The 22,396-nt window shown below is 37.6% G+C and overlaps 1 protein-coding gene and 1 non-coding gene across 7 annotated transcripts in view; both read left to right on the top strand.

Annotated features, from left to right (window-relative positions):
* The window catches only part of LOC129718788 (uncharacterized), a 99,904-nt gene extending 83,041 nt beyond the window's left edge, over positions 1-16,863 (top strand). For 3 of the 6 annotated variants that reach the window (XR_008727043.1, XR_008727042.1, XR_008727044.1), the window contains 2 exons: positions 7,823-7,903; positions 16,453-16,593. Coding sequence is in view for 3 of the 6 variants with exons in the window: in XM_055669868.1 (XP_055525843.1) it covers positions 14,600-15,001; positions 16,453-16,812 (762 nt within the window). In the remaining 3 variants the exon portion in view is untranslated. Of the gene's footprint in view, positions 1-7,822; positions 7,904-14,524; positions 15,002-16,452 lie in introns of those variants that run through there. The other 3 variants (XM_055669869.1, XM_055669870.1, XM_055669868.1) reach the window with 2 other exon arrangements.
* Positions 11,786-11,867, top strand: Trnas-gcu (transfer RNA serine (anticodon GCU)). Its single transcript has one exon. It is a non-coding gene; the product is annotated as a tRNA-Ser (tRNA).
* Positions 16,864-22,396: the final 5,533 nt, after the last annotated feature.

Raw genomic sequence — 22,396 nt, forward strand, 5'->3', positions numbered from 1 at the left:
TCCATAGTAGGGAGGAGTTTCGAACCATCATAGAAACATTTTTCGGGGATGGGATACGAGGCATATGGATGCTTGCCATAGTATGCTAGGCATACAGACGCGAGGCATAATGGATGTGAGGCATAACGGATACGAGGCATACTGCTACAAGGCATAACGGACGCGAGGCCGAATGGACGCGAGGCCGGATGGACCCAAGGCCGAATGGACGCGAGGCTGAATACGATGTTGTATGATCTGATGAGATCCAACTATTGTGACTATGTGTCCCAAATTCGCAACAACCATTTTGTTTTAGAATGTCTATTGGAAAATATGTTGCACGTTTGATGATTAACAAAAAGCGTCATTCAATGAATTGTATATTAAACTCAGATATTTTTTTTTTAAATAGATTCTTAGAATTTAAGTTGGGAAGCGTCGGAAGCGGCGGCCTCTCACACACAAACGATCAATCTACTGGTTTGCTAGGTCTATTCAAACAGTGTTTCTTTCTTTTAGTTAAGTCCGAATGAGCGGTAGTAAGTAGGGTAAACAGGTATAATACGCCCCCCTGAGGAACATCGTCAATATTGTAGCTATGTATATCACAAACAACAAACCGTTCATGCAGTTGGATAAACTATTTAGTTGGTAATGCATTGCTATTACTTTGGTTTGTAATTACTGTTACACAAAAACGCCATAGTTTTATTAAAAAATATGACTAAATTGCAAGCTTTCCAATCTACCGGGGCAAAACGCCCCAGATGCAGTATAATATGCCCCATGCAGTAGCTTCATATGCTAGCTCAGCATGCGAAGTGAAACAGCGCTTGAAGTCTCAGAAGCAAACGCTAAAGCAATGAACAAATGAGCCGGGCTAGCGGTGGGGCATATTGCCCGGGAGCTTTAGTGTAGCAGAAAGCATTGAATAGTTAAGCAAATTATACAATTTTTATCGTTTCTTCACTAGATACAGCTGCTCAGAGGTTCATTTGAGATATATAAGTACAAAAACCAGGTATCAAACTTTATACATTAGAGAAAAACCGTTACGGAAACGCTGCTAGAAATTAGATCTGAAGCAGCTCAAATCAGAATTGATTTTTGTTTATTTTTTGCTGCTAGTGACAATTATCAAACTTGCACAGAAGGTTGGTCCTATGACCCGCTACGAATTCCCAATAGTCTCATTTCTTATTTTTTGTGTGTTTCCGAATAAATGGACTGGGGCGTTATGCCCCTGGGGGGCGTTTTATACATATTTACCCTAAGGACAGCATCCGCTCGAACAGCGAGTCGTGAGTGTATTGCTTTCCAAATGACACTCTGAAGGGAAATACATGTTATTAAAGAGAGCTGTGATGATGTGAAGACGATAATACCGCATTCCGCCTAACTCCCCCTCGGCCTTGTGTCCATTTGACGTCGCGTCCATTCGGCCTTGCGTCCATATGCCTCGTGTCCGTATGTTTAACGGTGTGTCATCACATTTTCCAAAAAAACCTTAAAAACCTCAACATGCCATATTTGGTTCCATTTACTCGATTAGTTCTCGAGTTGCGAAACATTTGTGTTTTATATGTGTAGTACCCCTTTCTTTCTGAAGATGGAGGATTGTCGAACCATCAAAGAAGCATTTTTAGCCCCCCAAAAATCTTCTCTCGCCATATTTATTTGGTTCCATTTGCTTGAATAATTTTTGAATTTTGCGAAAATTTGTGTTATATGTGTATGAGACCCCTGCCTTCCAGAAGAAGGTGGGTGTCGAAAATATTTTTTTGCCCGTAAAATTTTCATACGTCAAATTTAGTTCTTTTTGCTTATCAATTCTGGAGTCATGGAAACATTTGTGTTTCATTTATAAGAAGCTCCTCTTTCCAGAGAAGGGAGGGGTGTCAAAATTTCATACCCACAAAAACCTCCACATGCCAAATTTGGTTCCATTTACTTGATTAGTTTATGAATTATGCAGAAATTTGTCCTTCATCTGTATGGGAACCCCCTCCCCCCTTATAGGAAAAGGAGGTGTGTCGATCTACCACAGAAATATTTCTTGCTTCTGTGAGTTATACAGATATTTGTGTTTCGTTTGTACGGGACCCCCTCCCTTCCAAAGCGAGAAGGGGTGTCAAACTACCACAAAATTTTTCTTGATATCTAATACATTAACGTGCCAAGCTTGGCTTCATTAGCTCGATTAGTTCTCGAATTATGAAATATTTGTGCTTCATTTGTATGAGGGCCCTCCTTCCCAGAGGAGAGAGGGGTTTCAAACTATCATAAAAACCTTCCCCGGCCCCAAAAACCCCTACAGACAACTTTTGACTATCGCTTCAGTAGTTTCCAAGTCTATATGGATCAGACAGACAAACAGAACTCCATTTTTATATGTATAGATAGATAGATTTTTCTTCGATTCGATTTTATGTCATGGTAACGACTTTGTAGCCAAACGGTCGTTGAAGTACAAATCTAAACTGTTTCTGTTTCTTTTTGTCTAATATAATTGATTTTTTTCCTATTTGAATTAACTTGGTTCAAACTTTTTTTTTTGACGAAAAATTACATCTTACGGCAACATTCTGAGATAGGTGTGCAAATTGAAATACCGAAAACATCGAGAGCGATTGCGTGATTGTCCAATTTCAAATGCTTATAACTCAGTCATTTTTGCAGTACTCGATTGTAAAATTAGCTACGTGTCCACTTTTTTACTAGTGAAAAATGTAAAGCTTTATTTTGAACTCAGACTTCAACTAAGAAATGTAAACAAGGCCAAATACCACCTGATATGGATATTTTTGGAACCAAGATGATATCCAGAGACCAAAAATCGACCGCAGACGCTAATTTTTAAATCCAAGATAGTGACTTCCATACCTAATATGCATATTTTCACAATCGATATAATGCTCAGAAACCAGAAATTAACTTCGAATGCCAATTTGAAATTCAACATAATGACTTCCGGTTTCTGGAAAATAGTTAAAAAATTACCAAATACCATCCAATATGAGTACTTCTAAAATTAGAGTGATGCCAAGAGATCTGAAACCGACCCCAGACGCAATTCTGAAATCACAGAGGGGTCGAACAATTATCAAACTTGCACAGAAGGTTGGTCCCATGACGCGCTACGGATTTCCAATAGTCTCAAACTTATTTTTTATGAGTTTCCGAATAAATGCACTGGGGCGTTATGCCCCGGGGGGCGTTTTATACATGCTTACCATAAATGTTGGACTAACATTCCTTTTCCCATCCCAACAGTTGCAAGGACGTGGCCAGGGCGATGGCAATTCTCTGGAGACATTTGACACTTGTGGAGCAACATGTAATTAGTTCCCAAATTTTATGTCGCTTTTAACGATCAGGACTTATTTGTTCTCGTAAACATAGCGTTTTTGTTGGCACCAACTACGAATTTGTGCAACTGTTTATGCTATCCTATGCTAATCAGAAAACCTTATGTGATGTTTATTCAAAGGAAAATTTCTTTCGCTCCTATTTCGGTGTAACTATGAACTATTAGTATTGTAATTAGTCAATTATAATCAACAATGCAGAGAACTTTTTCACATTATCGCACCGACTATTAGAATTGATAAAAATTTATGACGACATAAAATCTTCATTTGCTTGCTGTTCATCGTTGCAGTCTGCAAGAAACAACGTTGAAACAAGCCATAAAATTAAAAGCTGATCGGATCGTATGCGAACGGAAGGTATGGTCGGAAAGTTTAAAGAAAAGGTATCGTCAATGAAGCTCTTGGAATGGCATGAATACCCCTGTAGCCGGAGGGACGAAACACAGAAAGGCCCCAATTACTTAGTCAAACCGTAGTTTCGCGCTGACTCCATCACAAGAAACGCTACATGCCGAATAAATCAGCACGTAGGGTGCACGCGATGGATGTCGATTATCTCACTTTAAGTTTTTTTTCTTGCATGCGTTTTAAGAAGGATTTGCGGGATACCTCGACTGCTAATTCGGGACTTGGTGCGCAATCGTAAAAACAATTAATTTTATATCCCATAAATAAAAACTTAGCTCATAAATTTTATGGAAAAAAAATAATAGCCTTCATTGCACTCCATCACCATCATCCGTGTGCCACACACCTACACATTTGTAGATGAAGCTGAGAATTATCTTTCTTATTTTTAATGACTATAATGCAAGTCAAGCTATTTTTATTTCTATTTCAAGCAGTAAATGTGGAGCTTTTCAATCGTCAGCTCCACATTTGCTGAGAATTATTTCTATAGCTTTTTACTATTGAAAGAGTCCAGAGGTGCGCAAAGTTATTTATTTCCACCTGATTGTTCAACTTTTGATTTCTCCGCCTAATAGTGTAAACATATAATGTCATAGTATAATATCACTATAAAGATCTCTGCAGGAGCTCGCATTAAACATACGGAGTGAGCTAAATGATCTTGAAATATGCAAAAATTTTATTGACCATTTTTGATTTAAATGGTCTTTGCACACGTATTCGACTTAGCAAACTGAATATTTTATTCAAAGCATTGTAGTCCCAGAACCAAATCAATTATTTCCAACATTCCTCAAAATATTTGTATTCATTTTCGTGTTTTTTTATACAAAGATGTTCAAATTTTCCAATAACTGGCTGAAACCTAAAACATGCGTATCCAAATTCAGGTTAAGATAGTCATTTTTCTACAGGGGTGTAAAACTTTTTTAGAGACGCAGCTCTACAAAAATCTTTCATGTGTTAACAAAATTTAAGCAATCCAATGATATTTGTTGAAAAAATTGATTGTTTCAACGCTTGAAGAGTAGTTTATAACATTCTTTGTAGCAGTGAGGTACTCTATTCATGTTCCTCGCATCGGTTCCTCGCAAATCTTCGAAGTGAGGGGGTTGCAGGGCAAAATTAAATCCTAACATAAAAATCATGAAGTACAAGTTATGCTATACTAAGTATACAAAAAAGTTGCATGTTCTTAAAATAGAAGTTAGATTTCATTTGCATTTTTTTTGCTACCGATGATGGTTTTCCCCGTACGAAATCATCAACATAAGGCGCTCACCAATTAACACCTCCCTTTGGATTACATGTTTCCGTAATGAAAACTCACGCTGGAAATGTCAATTTGGCACACCCCATTAGGAATTGAATCCTGACGCCGTGCACCACCGTTATATTAGAACCAATAAAATTCCTATTTCTGTATGATTTAGATAGGAGCAAAATCGAATCAGTTTACTAGGATGGCCCATTTCGAGTTTCACTGATAACTCTCCTTCCTGCAAAATCATAACGGGATAATGTTTCTGCTTACGAGTCCCGACGCACGCGGTCACGTGGGAATATGATGCTCTGATGAGCAGACTAGTGCAGAGAAGAAGGCCCTAGATATCAAGCCGCACACAAACGGCTTTTGGTTTATATTTAGGGCACGTGTCACCTTCATCAGCAGCGAGTTGCATGACAACCGCGGCCTTTCGGTGTAATTTACCAACTTGGGAGCCAAGTTGGGTGTCGACAGATTGCACAAGGGATATAACATTGACCTTTAATTAAGTGAAGAGCAGCGAAAAGCTGTCACGTCGACTGAGCACAAATAATTAATAATTTTGTTTCGGAGTTGCTAGGACCGGTATCAACAGACAAAAGAAGTTTATGGCTGAATCCGACAAGCAATGCTCAGTTAGAACAAATTCCTTATCATTGTGAACCTCTCGGGGTCAAGGCAATTTCCGATTTTGAATGTTCTAATCCGGAAACAGACGCGGCGCGTTTTCTGAGACATAAATAAAAACAATTACTAAATGCTTCGTGAAGTAGAATCCAGAAAGTACTGAAACGCTTCGAAAGAAGCGCTTCACATCGTAATTTAATTTGAAACGCAGAAACTGTCGTAAATAACGTCGTTCCCTTTTTGTTGTTTTCTTTTTCCGAGGAAAATTATGTATCTCTAGATCCGGAGTTGGTTATAGAGAACGGGGCCATCCAACGGAATGAGGGAAACCTGACATGGAATGATTTGAGAAAAGTTGAAAGAAAATATTGATCGATGAAAGAGCACATGAAAATGGGAGGACTTTTAGGTTTTGTAAATTATGAGTGTCGGAGCGATTTGACATGGGTGCAAAAAGTTTAGAGGGCTGCTGGTGACAATGGTGGCTGGAGGTAAAAAAATAAGCTGAGTAGAATTATTCCGAACACACAAAGCAATGTTTGAAACACCGATTCTAGTCTCATCAAATGATTGGCGCGATAAAAGTGAATGAAGTACAGCTACAAATAAATTTTAAGTTTTAGTAAAGTGGGCAATGTATGCAATTTTTCGAAGATACGAAAAATGAACAAGGAGAGAAGGTGTGACTTAGACTTAAAAAAATCTTCTTTTTTCTAAGTCTAAGTCACACCTTAATCTGTCCTTGTTCATTTTCCACATCCTTGAAAAATTACATACATTGCCTACTTTACTAAAACCTAAAACGTTAGTCATAAGACAAAAGATGTAGTTAGTTTATGGAGTACAAATAAATTGATACAATGACTCTAGATTTTTGAAGCTAATAAATGGAATATGTCCCCTACAAATTATTCCAATTGAAGTAGATACAATAAGTGTATGGAATATCTGAAATTATAAATACAGTTCTTTTTCGATTTTTTCAGCAGTTATTTTTATCTCTACTTGCCCAATTGACGCTCGATTTTCTGACGCTTTTTTTCGTTTTCATCCCGCTTTAAAAAACCGCTTTGATCATGAGTTCGAAACTTAGTATAGAATCAGATTGTTCAGTGTTAGAGGGACTTTTACACATGTGTTCATTCTTAGGCAAGTTGTACGTGGACAGAAAGATGATGATGATTTATCGTAAACCATAACGACAAATTACATCAAATTTAATGTATTTAAGGGACGTGCCAAATGACTCAATTTCCTTAACCTAACAATTGTATGCGTTACTTCAAACTAGAGCGTCCATTTCCCGACGGTTGTCAGCTTCCCGGGATTTGGGAAAGAAAAATTTGATTTCTTAGAAAATCCCGGATTCGAAATTCGATTCGAAAGTAAAATAACGGCAATTTTTTTTATTTGGACTTTATTTTTGTCACATAAAAAGGGACTAAGAACAAGCAATAAACAAGTAATTAACAATATGACAAGATAATGAATTCTCGGCTGGTAATTTTTCTTAACATACGATTTCAAGAACGTTGACCTTCTTCGGTTAGAGATGAGCGTTTCTTGTTGCAGAAGTCGGCTGAATCAGAAAAAATCACTTAGAATACTTAGAAGCAGGTCGGCAAAACGCTATAGACGCTAAAGACGCCAAAAATGTTCTGCTAAAGCTTCATCAAAGATACCAACGCCTATTTCGTCGCGTTATCATGAAAAATGAGTACGTTGGTGTGGAACATTCAATTTTTTAATTAATGTGCAAATCGAGTTTCTTAAATACATCGCAGCAGCTCGGACATTTTACTTTCGGTTATAGGTGAAGCAGTAAAGTGACATTGTTGTTTTATCTTTTAAACATTCATCAGAGTGAAAGAAATGATTCACACTGTCAAGAGCCAGATTTGTTTATACGAGATTACGACGAATAACAATAAAAAAGAAGTGTACACAAGTCATTCATGAGCACATTTCTTTACGATTTTACTCAGCATTGCACAAAAGTGTACAGAAACTGTAATTTTAAATCGATTTTTAAATATTTTTTTTTGAAAAAAATATTTCCCGGGATTTGAATTTTCATTTCCCGGGATTTCCGCTCTAGTTACTTAAAACTCGCCCGTGTTCTTCGAAAACATTTATCATTGATTAACCTTTTCCTTACTTTCAGGTTGTTACAACTGAAAACATTTTAACTCAAGAACAATTTGAAATAGAGCTTGGAAACGGAGGCCAGCGCGCCATTGTACGGGTAAGTAATTGTTAAGTTATAGCACAGAATTATTTTGTTTTTCGTAATCGTTTGGGTATCTGACTTCAAAACGGTGATTCTTCGAAAACAGTTTTGGCATTGTTTTAATATATTTCACAGAGCAAAATAATACCAAGTTTGTAGAGCATTAATGGATCCACTAATATTTAAATGGGGTACTCAAATTATGTCTTATATTGAGGAAAACAGTCTCGGCAATCGATTGGTAGATATCTGATCCATGTAAAAAGTCAGCAACAAATCAATTTTGCCCCAATTCCCCTACAATACTGAAATAGACTTATCTCGACATCAGAATAACTTATTTGATATTGATTATCTGTTTAATGTAATATCAAGAGTCGAAAAAACATTGAAAATTTTCGATTTCACAAAAATTCAAAATGGCGCCATTGTTACCCCTTGAGGTGAAATAGGTCCAAGCTCGGGGAATACATAAAAAAAACACATATAGAAGCCAAAGCAGAAAAACAGTCACTTTTTGTTACACATTGTTATTGATATCCATCATGAGATTATCATTACCGTTTAAAATCTAATCTGGTTTTGTGGCGTCTTCATTTTCACTATTACCACATCTGTTCAACTGAAGAACCAAAAACGAGACAGAATCTCTTTATTTTAAGTATCGACATCTAGCGGTGGAGAGAATGCATTTTACACTCGAAATTTCATCACGCTTATATTCCATTCATTCAACAAAAGAACCGTATGAGCTCTCGCCGCTTTTTCGTCGAGAGAATCCTTTGTTCTCCCCGGTGCTGGTATAGCGAGGGTGCCTTTTCATGATAAACGTACAGTGCCACCCGCATACGTGCAACGGTTTTTATGTAGATATATTTTTAATGAATTTCATTGTTGCCCAAGTTGAAAACTGAATATCTTGACTAACGACAATTATTTTTTTACATTGTACCTGATGTCGTAAGCAGTGCTGGTACAGCGCGTCTGATATGCATTTCTAGCGGTGTTAGGTATAAAAAACGGTACGAGAAAAAAATATTGTCGTTGATCGAGAAATTCGGTTTCCAAGTCCAACGAAAATATTCAAGTAAATCAACTAACAGGTTAAAATAGTTTCAACAGTCGTGAGGTGTACGATCCAAGTAAATTTGTTAGACAATGTTTGAATGGTTGAAAGATTTTTAGTTTAATTTGTTCTATTGACGTTGATTGTGAAATGTTACTGAATTTCCACTTCAAAGATCTCTTGAATGCGGTCCTGTGTGAAGTGCGGTCGGTCCTGTGAACTTGATTTTGATAGATTCAACTATTCAAGATAACCTTTTTGCAAAAACAGCATCTCAAGAAGGCTGGCATCTCTGGATCGATCCTATACAAATGACAAGCGTCAAATTAAACAGCGCACTCCATCTTTTGAAGGTGGAAGTTTGCAGCGCTGCGAAGACAGAGTGGGCGTATGTGGTGGTCCAACCTGTGCGATCGGCTTGCATCCACATCGCCAGCACACACACTAGCATGCGTCAGTTCCACTTTTACTCGAAAGACTGCGCTGCCAAAACTGTCGCTCAATCTCAGGCAGAGTTCCCAGTCTTCTTGATATGATGTTTTTGCTTTTTGCCTGGTTATTAAAGCAAAAAAAATAGTTTTTTGGTGCATGTTCAAACTATTGGAGCGAACTGTTCGAACGATGCACTGTAAAATCAATGTAGGTTGGAACAGTAAAAAATGAATGCGAAATCTTGGGCACCAATTTGCTGCAGAGTTTTGTTCGAAGTTGCATATCTGTTCTGTGCTATTACAGAACGTACTCTGGCATATTAAATGAAGACGTCAATTTCTGTATATCCAATTAAGGTTAGGTCTGGTGCAAGAGAATATTTCGATCTGAAACATATTCTCAGTGTTCAACATCGGACTGTGTAGATTCCGGAAAGTCCAGTCAAGAGTCAGATTGTGTTGTGGCCATCCGAACGTTACTCGATTCAGGATAATTAGGTCAGGATAATGCTTCCGAGGTCCGGAGAAGTTCGGCGAAAAAAAATAAAAAATAAAAATTAGAAAAAATCATGTGATTTGAATCGTATGCAACACATTTTTGTTTGCATTTATGTAAAAGAGTGTAATTTCAGTATTTTTCAAAGTGAAAGTCCAATATTTCCAAAAAAAAAACATTGAAAATTGACATCCCTAATAGAAAATCTAGTTTGATATGCCTCATCCCATTGCATACCATTGTTGGACTTGCATGTTTTTTAGTTTAAACCTACTCTGCCGGTACCCGGATAACTGTCCCATAATGAAAAACAACATGTTGAGAAAACGGCGATTTAATATTATCCGTGAATTTTTGGATTTCCAGCAATTACATTTAGAACCAACGACCATAACAGTTTTATGGCACCACAAGTTTATCGTTGAGATAAAAAACCATGGATGGAATTGGTTTTACGTTATATAACTTGAATAAAAAAAAACAAATGGGACAAAATATGCGGGTACATTTCAAAAGTACTTGCTGTTTTGTCCCATCACATATAAATTCAACCAGCAACCGGCAGTAACATTGGCAACGTAGATTGTACTACAGAAAAACAACATTAGTCTATTTAATTAATCACATACTCCTATATGCCTAAAATAATCCGATATACACTAATCTGGAGCAAAATTATATGTTTGCAGTTTGTACCACTTTGCAGTGGGACTGTAATGCGGGTACTTTCAATATGGGACGAAAACATTTTTCCATGTTTTTCCATACAAAAGTATCAATTTTAATTTTTTTTCCAGGAAACATGATAACAATTAAGTCTATTCCCGATGATAACTCAAAAGTGACCAAAATCAGTATGGGACAGTTATGCGGGTACCGGCAGTACTGTCTAGTGAGAAAAAATCTAAATATGTAAATTCTCCCGCAACACAAACTCGTGATAACTAACTGCAAATAGAATCTTGATAGGTGAAATGCTGCCTGCAAACCAGCATCATCACTTTTACTGCAGCGCCAGCTGTCAGTCGAACAGTCATTTTAATCGCGTATAGACACTTAGTGTTTCTGCGTATGATATTCAAAATAAAAATATGAGAAAAACTTTTTGCATCGTCCTTCAATCATTGCTTCTAAATGTTTATTTTTCTTACAATAATGTTGCCGTTGGATATGGCAAATTATATTTTTGAAATCAGAATGAAACCGAGTGTACCCAAACATGAATATGTACGGTATCCTGCCTGATTGCCATCTCAACACACTCGACCACAACAATCATATCAGAAGACCGGAAAGCATTTGCTTTGATGTTGTGCTATGAAATTATACCATAATATTGTGATAGCATTAAATCTCTGAGATCCCTTCAGCAGTATTCTTTGATCCGTTTTCTGAGCAATAATAAAGCGAGGGTCCGTTAATCGCATTGAGTTTGGGTTTCGATGGTGATGCATCCAAACATTTCCAGAGCGACATTTTCATCAGTTTATGTGATGAAAAATTTTGCACGTTCAACGTAGGTCCTGTATTGTTGTCGGCATTCAGTTGCTGCACTATGCAAGCGAATTTCATTCAAAGTTCAATGTTACTGACGTACTGCTCTAATGTGATGTCGACTTTGAACCTACCAGCCAGGCTGGGGTACTTTTTCCCGCGGACGTCGACACTGCTAGAAAGCCGAGAATCAATAATGAAAAAGAAATATGATAACGCTTTTCGTCTGAAATGACTTGTTAGTATTTCATCGACAGAGTGCTTGAAGAGCCGATGAACTTGGGGCTGTGTTTGTTTTGATGACTTGTTCAACTTTTGAATACATGCATATGCGGTTCTAACATGATGCTCTACGGCTGGGGCTAATAGCTATGAAGGTGTTGCTTTCTTGGCACGCGGAAGTTACATACGACGAGGTGGCCGAGTGGTTAAGGCGTTGGACTGCTAATCCAATGTGCTCTGCACGCGTGGGTTCGAATCCCATCCTCGTCGAGATACCATGTTTTTTACATGAACAGTGAAATATTTATGCAACATATTCATCTCGCCACAAAAAACTTCGTGGTGGTATAGTGGTAGACGCTGTGAATTTTGAAGTAGTAATATACAACAGAGACAGTATATCCTATCACCAAACAATAGCACAATATGGTTGAATATTCCTATTTCTCTTCAAGGAGAATTTAGTGTGAAAGCAGTTCTAAGGGTTAATAAAAAGACAAAATATTTTGTTAGACAAAATATTATCATTTCTGACTTTATTATTCAAAAATAATTTTCTTTTCGACATTCTTTTAAATTGCATTGATATATAAACTGACCGCGGACAAATTTTAAACAATGATACAGTACAGTATTTTTTGCGTGGGGGTAAGTACTGTACAAAAAACCGTTATAACAGCGTTATTTGGAAAATCGTCGTAAAACCGTGTAAAAAACAAATCACTGTAATCTGTTATTGTCATATACAGTAAAGTATTTTTTTACATGGGTAGATGAACCACATTGTTATTTGAAAAAAAAGCATAAAAACCGTGGTTTTGAAAAACGAATCCCTTTTTCGATAATTCTTATAAGTTGCATTGATATTGAAATAATGATACATTTTTACATGAGGGATACTTAGGACAAGACGTGACAAGAGAAACCATAAATCAACCAAAATTCTGTCAAAGAGAAAACCCTGTTAAATTTTATTATTAGTCGGTGGAAGCACTGTTAAATTTTTATTATTAGTCGGTACGGTTAGGCGTGCTGCTATCAATATTTTTCGTTTACACTGTTTCTTTATATCTAAGAATATCATTTTTGTAAAAGTCAGCATTCGAAATATATGACACACAATTAAAAATTCCTTCCATGAAAAGCAAGAGGAACTCGGAATGAGTTGAAATAAAATAAAAAAATGAAAAAAAAAAACTTTTTTTAATATAAAAAATAAAAAATATATTAAAAAATTTAAATGGATTGAAGATTCAATGAGCAACCATTAATTTGAAAAAGCGTAAAATTTGGAAAATACACGTAAGAATTGCAGTATTTATAAAATAGTGCGAAAGAACGTGTAAAAACACCTTACCGTGGTCTGTAAAGTATTTTTTCTACACGGGGAACCGTTTAAACAAACGTTATTTGGAAATTGCGTAGAATTAAATGGCGACTTTTAATATTGCTTGCTATACGGAAACTATGAAAGGCAATCGAATATCAGCACTTTTACTCATATAAATATCTGATCTTAAAAGTACATTCTCCAAATAAGTAGAACAAACGAAACTTTAATTAAAGTTTCAAACTTTCTAAAGTTTCAATATATTTCCCAGTAAAAGAAGCTCTTTATTCTCTTGCAGACGCAAACTACAAGATTAGTAACTTCCATGACTTACACAAAACGTGTACCTATAAAAGATTCAATATTCAACGAGAAATTGAAGGGTCATGGAAGATGAAATAACTGGTCTTGTCTGGTGACAAATCAGTGTTATTCATTGACACTATAAAGAAAGTATTCGCAACACTAAACTATCATAAAACAATCTGGTTTGTGTAATGTGGCAGCCGCAACCCGCTATGCCCACCTCCAACTTCTTTCATCTACATAAGGATAACAAATAATAAATATACTCATGGCCCAGGTAGAAACACTAACCTGACTTTAGGATTTTGGCTCTTTTCTAAGAACCGGTTCATATCCCTACAATCCCGCTATGTGGTGCTCGCGTTACTGGCAAACCAAGCACGGATATCGATAAAATATTTATGCAGTGCAACTGGGGCATTACCATTTTTTACACACCATTTTTAAATTTTTTTATATTAACATGAATGTCTGTTTTCTCTGGTTCAAGCACCAATCAAAAAGCTTGCAATGGGATGAAATTATAAGCTCAGAGAACAGACATTCATGTTCATATAACAAAAATTAAAATCGTGTGTAAACATTTGAATCAGTTGCACAGCTAAAGATTGCCGTATCGATATTTTATCGATATCAGTGCTTGGTTTGTCGCAACTCGGAAGCAATACCACTTACGATTAAATGACGGTTTCAAGTTTTCACACATCCACTGAAAATAAAATGAACGTCTGTTCTCTGTGTTATAAGTACCCCACGTTTAGGAACGTAAAATGACCATTTTAAATTTGCTTTGGCAAATGTTTTGAGTTGTTTAGTAATATATATCGATAGATACCGATTGCCTAATACTTGTGGCTAAAAAATTACAAATTAACAGATTAGATTTTTTTAAACGGTGATATTAAAAAATATACTCTACACTGAAAGTTAACGACACCATTTATATGAGGTTTTATCGATATTATCGATACCTACTGTCCCTAGTCTATAAGCTATAAGCGGGGATATATACAGATTTCTCTGTAAATATAAATTATTGAATCAATTTTTCATGCAGATATTTGTTTTTTGCAGATTACAGATTGTTCACAAACATTTTATACCGCAAATCTGAAAAACATTTTTCAAAATTCAAAATACAGATTAAACGAGTATAGAATGAAGCGAATATCATATTTCTCTTTTGCCGGTTATTCGCCAAACTGCGAGAGAACAATTTCTATCTCTCTCTGATATCGATACTCGGTTCGTGGCAAACACGACCAAATAACTTTGTCAGTAGGTGCTCTGAGGTTGCCATGTGCACACTCGTTCGGTACGGTGAGATTTGTTTTGATGCACTGGGGTAATCTCGATTATAGTTATAATGTCGGATAGGGTTGCTAGTGACGATGAAAATTTGCTGGAGCGGATGCCTTCTCCGAAAATAAGGCATAGGGTTAAAGTACTGGTCGAATGGCGTAGTGAAGAAATATACAAATTGATTGCAGCAGTCGAATCAAGACAACTGCTTTGGAATTCTTCGCACAAAGATCACATGTGCAAAATTATGCGCGAAGAAGCTTGGCAAGAAATTGCTGCGGAATTTGACGGCAAGTTTGATACCGATCAACTGGTAGCAAAATGGTATAACCTGAGAATACAATTCAAAGCGTATTTCGCCGCAAGAAAAAAACGATTCACGGCAGGAGGAACAGACCGCACAACATGGAAATACTTTATGCCATTAATGTTTATTGCTGGCGGTACAAGAAAGCAACAACAAATGGTGAGTACAAACGAAGTGCCCACACTTGACAGTGACGGTGAATATCGTCCAAACAGGTTAATGGTACAACCGATACTGTTCAAAGCTCTTCCGGTTTAACTGTGAATTAGTACAAAATTAGCTGTACCACCACCGTTTTTTTCGTTTTTGCGGTGTAGCTACACCGCGGACTACACTATGTCCTATAGCTGTTTTTTTATTCATTTTCCGGACTATCCTTTTCCTGTCCCGGACAGTCCGCGAAAGAAACAGAGTGCAGTTTTGAAGACACCAACTCATTCACACGTATGTGTCAAAATAAAAAAAATGTGTCAAAATCGGTTTGCTTTGATTATCGTTCTTCGCGTGTCAAACATCAGGTTGGATTTTATTTATTTTATTTTGTTATTTTGTCATTTTTAAGTAAATTGGCAAATTTTTCGTACAGTAGCACAACCGCGACAAAAAGACAATGGCGATAATGACCAAAACAAAATTGACAGCTACCTCTGGTATTACACACACCATTGCAACTGCTCGGAAAGTGTTTTTTTTTTCAGCTGCATAGTGTAGTCCGGGACGGTATAGTCCTGCCGTAAAATCGAATTCGACATAAGTGAGCTAGCTCAGGATGGCAAAAATTTGGAAAATAAGAGAATGTTAGGGAATTCATTTTTCAATTACGGAATATCAGGGAAAACTTAAAAATATTAAGGGAAAAAATTTTAACCGAGAGGCGAAGGCGGTTCTTTTTTAAACGGCTCTTCAGCGCAAAAACTGATTTTTCCAGCACAAAAGGCTAATTCGGGACAGCTACTGTCCGGTTTCATATCCGATTGAATACTTTTTGCACTGAGATTTCAAAGTTGCGGTCATCTACATTGTACTACGTTGTGAGATTTAACCATTGAGCTAATAATAACTGTAGTAAGAAACTTGGTGAAACTTATGAACAACTTCAACAAAATATTTTGACAAACATCAGCAACGTAAACCGAAGATGATTACAGAACATTGTTTCCAGCTAAAATAATCTAAAACTAAAATTCGTATTTTCCACAGTTAGAGGATTTTTTAGAGGGCAAATATTTTAAACTCAACAATAGTTCTATTTATGGGCACATTTTATTAAAAACATTGTGTTTCAGGAACATTTGATTTACAGATAGATTTTACCCTCTGATCCTCAAGCCTACCAAGCCTACGAGCTTTGGTAAAATCACCATAAATCTTCATAAACATTTTTAAAGCTTTTATTAAAGATTGAAAGCGAGTGATTTTACTGAAGCCCGTCTGAAGGAGGGCTTGGGCACTAGAGGGTTAACTATACTATAAGGTGCTTCTTTTATGCGCCCAATATCGCTCATATGAAAAGCGACTTCAGTGTAACAAAAAAAAAAACAATTTTGCAAATCTTTTATTTTGAGCAAAAACAGATAAAACATTTATGTTTTTTTTTATTTCATTTTCAGGTTGCTGATTGCGATCTCAATACTACCGATCATCCAAAGAAACCAGCAGTTCGATCAAAACCAGCCGTCAAACGACATCACCAGATTCAGCGTACACAAAATACCACACTACATTCTTCGGCAGATGACATAATTCATATAACGAAAACCTTAGCTAGCGTACAGCAATCTTTGCAAAGTATGCAAAAGGTGGACAGTTTCCAAGTCTTCGGAAATTTTGTGGCGGAGGAAATACGCAAAATACCTGAGCCAGTGGTGGCAAATCAAGTACAGAGGAAGCTGACACGTTTTCTCATGGACTGTATGGATGAAGTTGACACCGCGTATTGCAGTCAGTCAATGAATAAGAACGATTTTTAATTTCTGTTTTTCTCTATTGTTCAATAAACCATTCAAACTAGCATTACTCGACTCAAAAATTCGTCTCTCTTTATTATAACATGAATCATACAGCCAGAGATGCCAGAACTATTTCATGAAAATCCGGAGATTCTATAGATTTCTACGGATTTTCCCTCTCTTTTCTACGGATTTCCCATTTATTTGTACATCCGTAGAACAAATCCGTAGAGCTGGCAAGCCTGCATACAGCCCTATTACGTATGAAGAGTTGTGTAACTTGACTGAAGCGATATGAAGTTTTATGGAAGCGGTCTTAAACTTATTTTGGGAAAAGTAATATAGTTATTGTATTTCGAACGTCTTAGCAGTCGAAACTCTTTCTCCAGGTTGGAGTTCACTCGAAACTTTAAACGAATATTTATTAATTCTAATGTGTAAAAAGAGAATCTAAATGCATGTCTTTGTAATGGACTTGGTGCTGTCAGAGTTGTCAGCTAGTTGTCACTGTGATAAGACTGATTGCATTACAGAGGATGACCTATTTTGTCATTCTTGTCACTATGGGAACAAGCAGGAGTAATCAAATTTCAAGTAGTCGACTCAGTCGTGCTACTCGGACGAAATTCGACTGAACTCGAGATTATTTCTACATTTTTATACACTAAAAGTACGCTTATAATACAATGCAAGTTAAACCTATGCGGTTTCATTTGACACAAACATTTTCAAGGTTGGTCCAGCCATCTGTAAGACAAGTGAGTCTAGTGAGCCCCTTAAACCCAGTTTATTAAACCGCGTCGCGGAGTATATGACATTAATTTAGAGTTTTCGTTTTTACAGTGATTACTATATCTTTTTACGACAAAAGCCAAAATATAAAAGAACACTACACAAAATTTGGAGAAAATCTCGACAATAATTATTTTGGTATACAAATTCGTTAAAACCTAAATGAAATAACTGTTTTGTACACTGAGGGATTGTAAAATGTTTTATCTAAATTAAAGACAGTTGAGTCAGATGTTTTTTCATTCGTAATAATGTAGCTTCACATTCCAGCTATATGCAAATCCCAGAAAAACGTACGGTATTGAAGGTATTTTGTCAAACAAGATAGTATCTATATTCCGACACTATAAAGTTGCATTTTTGGGGGTTAAGCATAGTTTACAGTTCCAAGCGAAGTGAAGAATGTGACAAGTGAAAAGGCGTAAATTTTCGCAAGCAAAATCTGTCGTGAAAACCCGATTGTGGAATACGCAAGTATTTCACCAGCCTGTAGTTTATAGTTTAAGTGAAGCGAAATTCACGAGTCTACACTCCGAGTGAGGTGAAAATTGGCTGCAACAGACAGAATATAAACGCACGCAAGTTTTCGCTTGCTGCTGCTTTTTTTTCACTAGCGTTTGCATGCGTGAAAAAAGTAAGCCCAAGTGAAAAAGATGAGATCCACAACCTTCGATTTCGCTGGATCGCGAAGCAAGCGAAGTGAAACTTTTGCAGGTTGCATTTTTCACGAGCGTGAAAAATTGAACATTTTGTATGGGATTTTCACTTCGCTTGGAACTCTAAATAGGGCTTTACTGTTTACTTTTCAATGTGATGAAAAGAAATACTAGAGAAACCATGTATATGCAGAGCGGATGTTATTGGTTCAATAATGTAAACATGTAACATGTAAAGTGCGTTCCGCTTGTGATGCACATAATTATGATTAAAGCTACCTTGTCTTAATGCTGGTATGGTAGGATGTGTTTCATAATTGAATATATTTAATATATTTAATATTTAATAATATCATCAGTTAACCAATTCTATCAGTATTCGAGTTTCACGTAGGTATACTAAATGTGAACTGAATCTACCGCAGATTGCACATTCAAATGAATCACGGACGAGGGAAACTGAAACGAAAAACCTCGTTGATAACACCTTAACAATAAGTGTTAAGTGGCTCTTCTGAGTACTTCTGACTCTGAAATGGAACCTTAACATTTCCTCTTTTGCTGGTAAAAAAATCAATATAGTGGCTTTACTGACTGAAAAACATTTCTGTATTTTGTACATGTTTAAAAATGTTATGTACTCTTGCTAGTACATAATGGTAACGAATCTACACAGTAATGTGCTCCACTTATTTCATTATTCCTACATTGTTGTACTGTTACCACTCTGTTAAGTGTTTCACCACCGTCGTACATTATAGTTGATTCTTTTAAACTGCTGCCTGTGAGCTGTTGCTGGCAGTTGATTTTTTTTTGTAGTTGAGAGCGTACTTTCCACTATCTAGGGCTGCACTGACGCGAGCGTTGTATCATATGCGCAAACCTATGTATGCATACACATGGAATCTATGTTCAGCTAGTCTACCAAGTTGCAAATATTATGCATGTGAGAACTTCGGATATCGTTTCCCGCCCTCGAGTAAGCTGCACAGATGCACGCGGGTATGCACGCAAGATAAACGTATTTTATTGTTATATGGATGGTGGTTTCACTACGAGTCTCCTGACAGTACGTCGCATAAGCATTTATCATGACATTATTTACGCTATGATTTTATTTATGTTCCGGACGTGCCAAGTGGGATAGTTCCCGGAATACGCGTACATGCAGCACATGCAGTGGCAGTGTTAGGGTTCGCAATAAAGGTATAGTCTTCGAAACTGATGTCATTCGGCATTGTGCAAACATACGCTATCGCACGAAGAGCAACACAGTGGATGGATGATGGCATAGTTGAGATAATTATATCGTGAGCGAGTTGTTTCAAATACCGCGCTGCAATTGGATGATAACTGATGCTTGTTTAAGTCATGTGCTGAAAATACTGTTTTAAAGGAGGCTTGTGACCAGTTGGGAAAGAACTGCTGCAAATATGATGTTTCTGCTATGACACGATTCAATTTCACATCATATGGAACTGTAACAGTTGTCACTTTTAATTTTAATTTATTTAAAGATCACTCTAATCGTTCAGAAAATCGTCTTGAAAACTATGAATTCGTAGGTCGGAAGAGTGCAAATTTGTCTTTTTTCGCCCACCTTGAGTTTCTCCTCAATATAAAACTGTAGAGAGTTTGCTTTAGAGAGACTGAGTCTCGTTATAATAAAGCCACCGACAAACAGACGTGTCACTCGATGATGATTTCATCGACCAGAAAAATAACGATAATTTTGAAATTTTACTTAGTGGGCCATAATGCCGCTAGTGTCGCGATAAGCAAGTGTGCACATTTGTTATCTAAGACAAAAACCATTAGTAAAGCCACTTGTATTGATTTAAGCAAGCATGCACACCCATAAGCAAAGACAAAAACCGGTTTACGAAAATAAGTTAGTAGGCAATAAGCTCACATGGTGGCACATGAGTGTAACGTGTTGAATAAGGACGAAGATTTTTTAGGATTTTTTTCCGAAAAGGCACGTGTCTGTGATAAAACTATAACAGCTTTAGTGGAATATTGATTGCGTCTAGTCACGGCCGCATAAGCTAAACGTGAAACTTTATATGTTTTTTCTCGGAAAGGTGTTTCTCAAAAAATGACTTAGCCGTGTTTACGATTGTGGTAAAACTACTGAACCGATTTTCTACATCTTTTTTTAGATGTTCATAATTAAATTTCCCGGTCGTTGAAGGAGCGTTTTTTATACACGAAATTTAATTTTGCCGGAAAAAAGTTTTTTCAATGAAATTTTCAGCACCCAAAACATGTATTTTAGGGAAAAAACGTTCCCGTTTGCACTGAAAACAAAACACTTATGAAAATGATCGTTGAGATACCCGGCACACTTCTTTACTAATGAAATAATATGAGGTTTTTGATTTTAGTTGATTTGCTGGGTCATTATCGTAAACACCGCAAACCTCTGCAAAAAACAGCGTTTCGGGGTATCGGCTATTTTTCCACAAATAATTGGTATTTCTCATGAACAAATGTGTTTTTTTGTTGTTGTTTAACTTACGGAAAATTACTACTTTTACGCAATAAAAGAGCGCTAAAAAAATCCCAACATTGCTCTTTTTTCTCGAGCAAAAAGGGTATATGACCTCTCAAGGCCAAACGGTATTGAAGCCACAAATGGCCGACTTCGAGCTACCACTTCGAATTTTCAGTAGCACAAGACTCGGAAATAGATAATGCATTCCCTGTGAAAACGCTCTTTTATGTTTATGTTTTATGTTTCACCAAAGCAAACATAAAATAGCGTTTTCACAGGTGACGCCTTAACTGTTACCGAATTCGAAGTGGTAGCTTGAAATCGGCCGTTTGTGGCTTTAACGCCGTTACACCTTAAGTGTCTCCGCAGCGCAGTCATTAAATCTACTCCTTAGATCGGCAAACAAGGCGACGCACACGAATTACACATGACTAGTTGGGGAGGGGGGCCTGCTTCGATAGGCTATGCGCGAGTGCCAATATGAATCCGTGAGGTAACGCCTAGAGGATCGTAATGGCCAAGACCAAAGGCGCGCTGGAGCCTGCAGAGCGATCACCAGCGATACTGGAGGACTCTTTCCACGCCACGAGCCCAGTTCTTGGCCTCCAACAGTCGCGTCTCATGTCCGACGTTCCAGTATCTCAGACACAGACCAGGGATGGTCGGCCAACCTGCCGAACATTCAATCCGTGAGCGACGACAGCCGTTTGACATCGAGGGAGAGGTAAGGGTTACGAATGAGGAACTCATCATGATCACCAACACCCTTAAGGCGAGCAAGGCACCGGGACCGGATGGAATCCCTAATCGGCAATAAGGTTTGCGATAAAGACGGCCCCGGCTGTTTCGGGCAATCATGCAGAGGTGCCTGGATGACTGCCTCTTCTCAAGAAGAGCTGGAAGCGGCAGAGTTTGGTCTTACTGCCGAAGGCTGGGAAACCGCCAGGGAGCCCATCTTCATACAGGCCTATCTGCCTGCTGGACACCGCGGGCAAGGTGCTTGAGAGGATTATTCTCAAAAGACTGGTGAGGTACATGGAGGATGTAAACAGTCTGGCAAGCAACTAGTTCAGTTTCCGGAAGGGCAGGTCCACGCTGGATGCTATTCTCTCCGTCAACAAGACGGCGGAGGAAGCACTCCAGCGTTGAAAAATGCGTTTAATAGCGCCAGTTGGGACTTCATAGCGCTTGCGCCCAGGAGCATCCATGTACCGGTGTCGCTGTACAAGATTCTGGAAAATTAGTTCCAGAACCAAGTACTTGTTTATAACACGTAGAAGGGTCAGAAGTGCGTCTCAATTACTGCAGGAGTTTCGCAAGGTTCTATTCTGGGACCGGTGTTGTAGAATGTCATGTACGACGAGGTGTTGAAACTCAAGTTGCCTGTAGGAGTTGTGATCATCAGCTTTGCAGACGACATAACGCTAGAGGTCTATGGTGAGTCGATCGAGGAGGTCGAGTTGACGGCCGCGCACTGTATACGCAAGGTCGAAGGCTCGATGCACTCCAGGAAGCTAAAGTTAGCTCACCATAAGACGAAGTTCGCGGTTGTGAATAACCGCAAATCAGAGCAACAGGCGGTAGTCAGAGTTGGAGACTGCACCATCACCTGGAAGCGATCTTTGAAGCTCTTGGGGGTTATGGTCGACGATAAGCTCAC

Source organism: Wyeomyia smithii, chromosome 1 (assembly GCF_029784165.1).
Source record: "Wyeomyia smithii strain HCP4-BCI-WySm-NY-G18 chromosome 1, ASM2978416v1, whole genome shotgun sequence".
NCBI classification, from domain to species: domain Eukaryota; kingdom Metazoa; phylum Arthropoda; class Insecta; order Diptera; family Culicidae; genus Wyeomyia; species Wyeomyia smithii.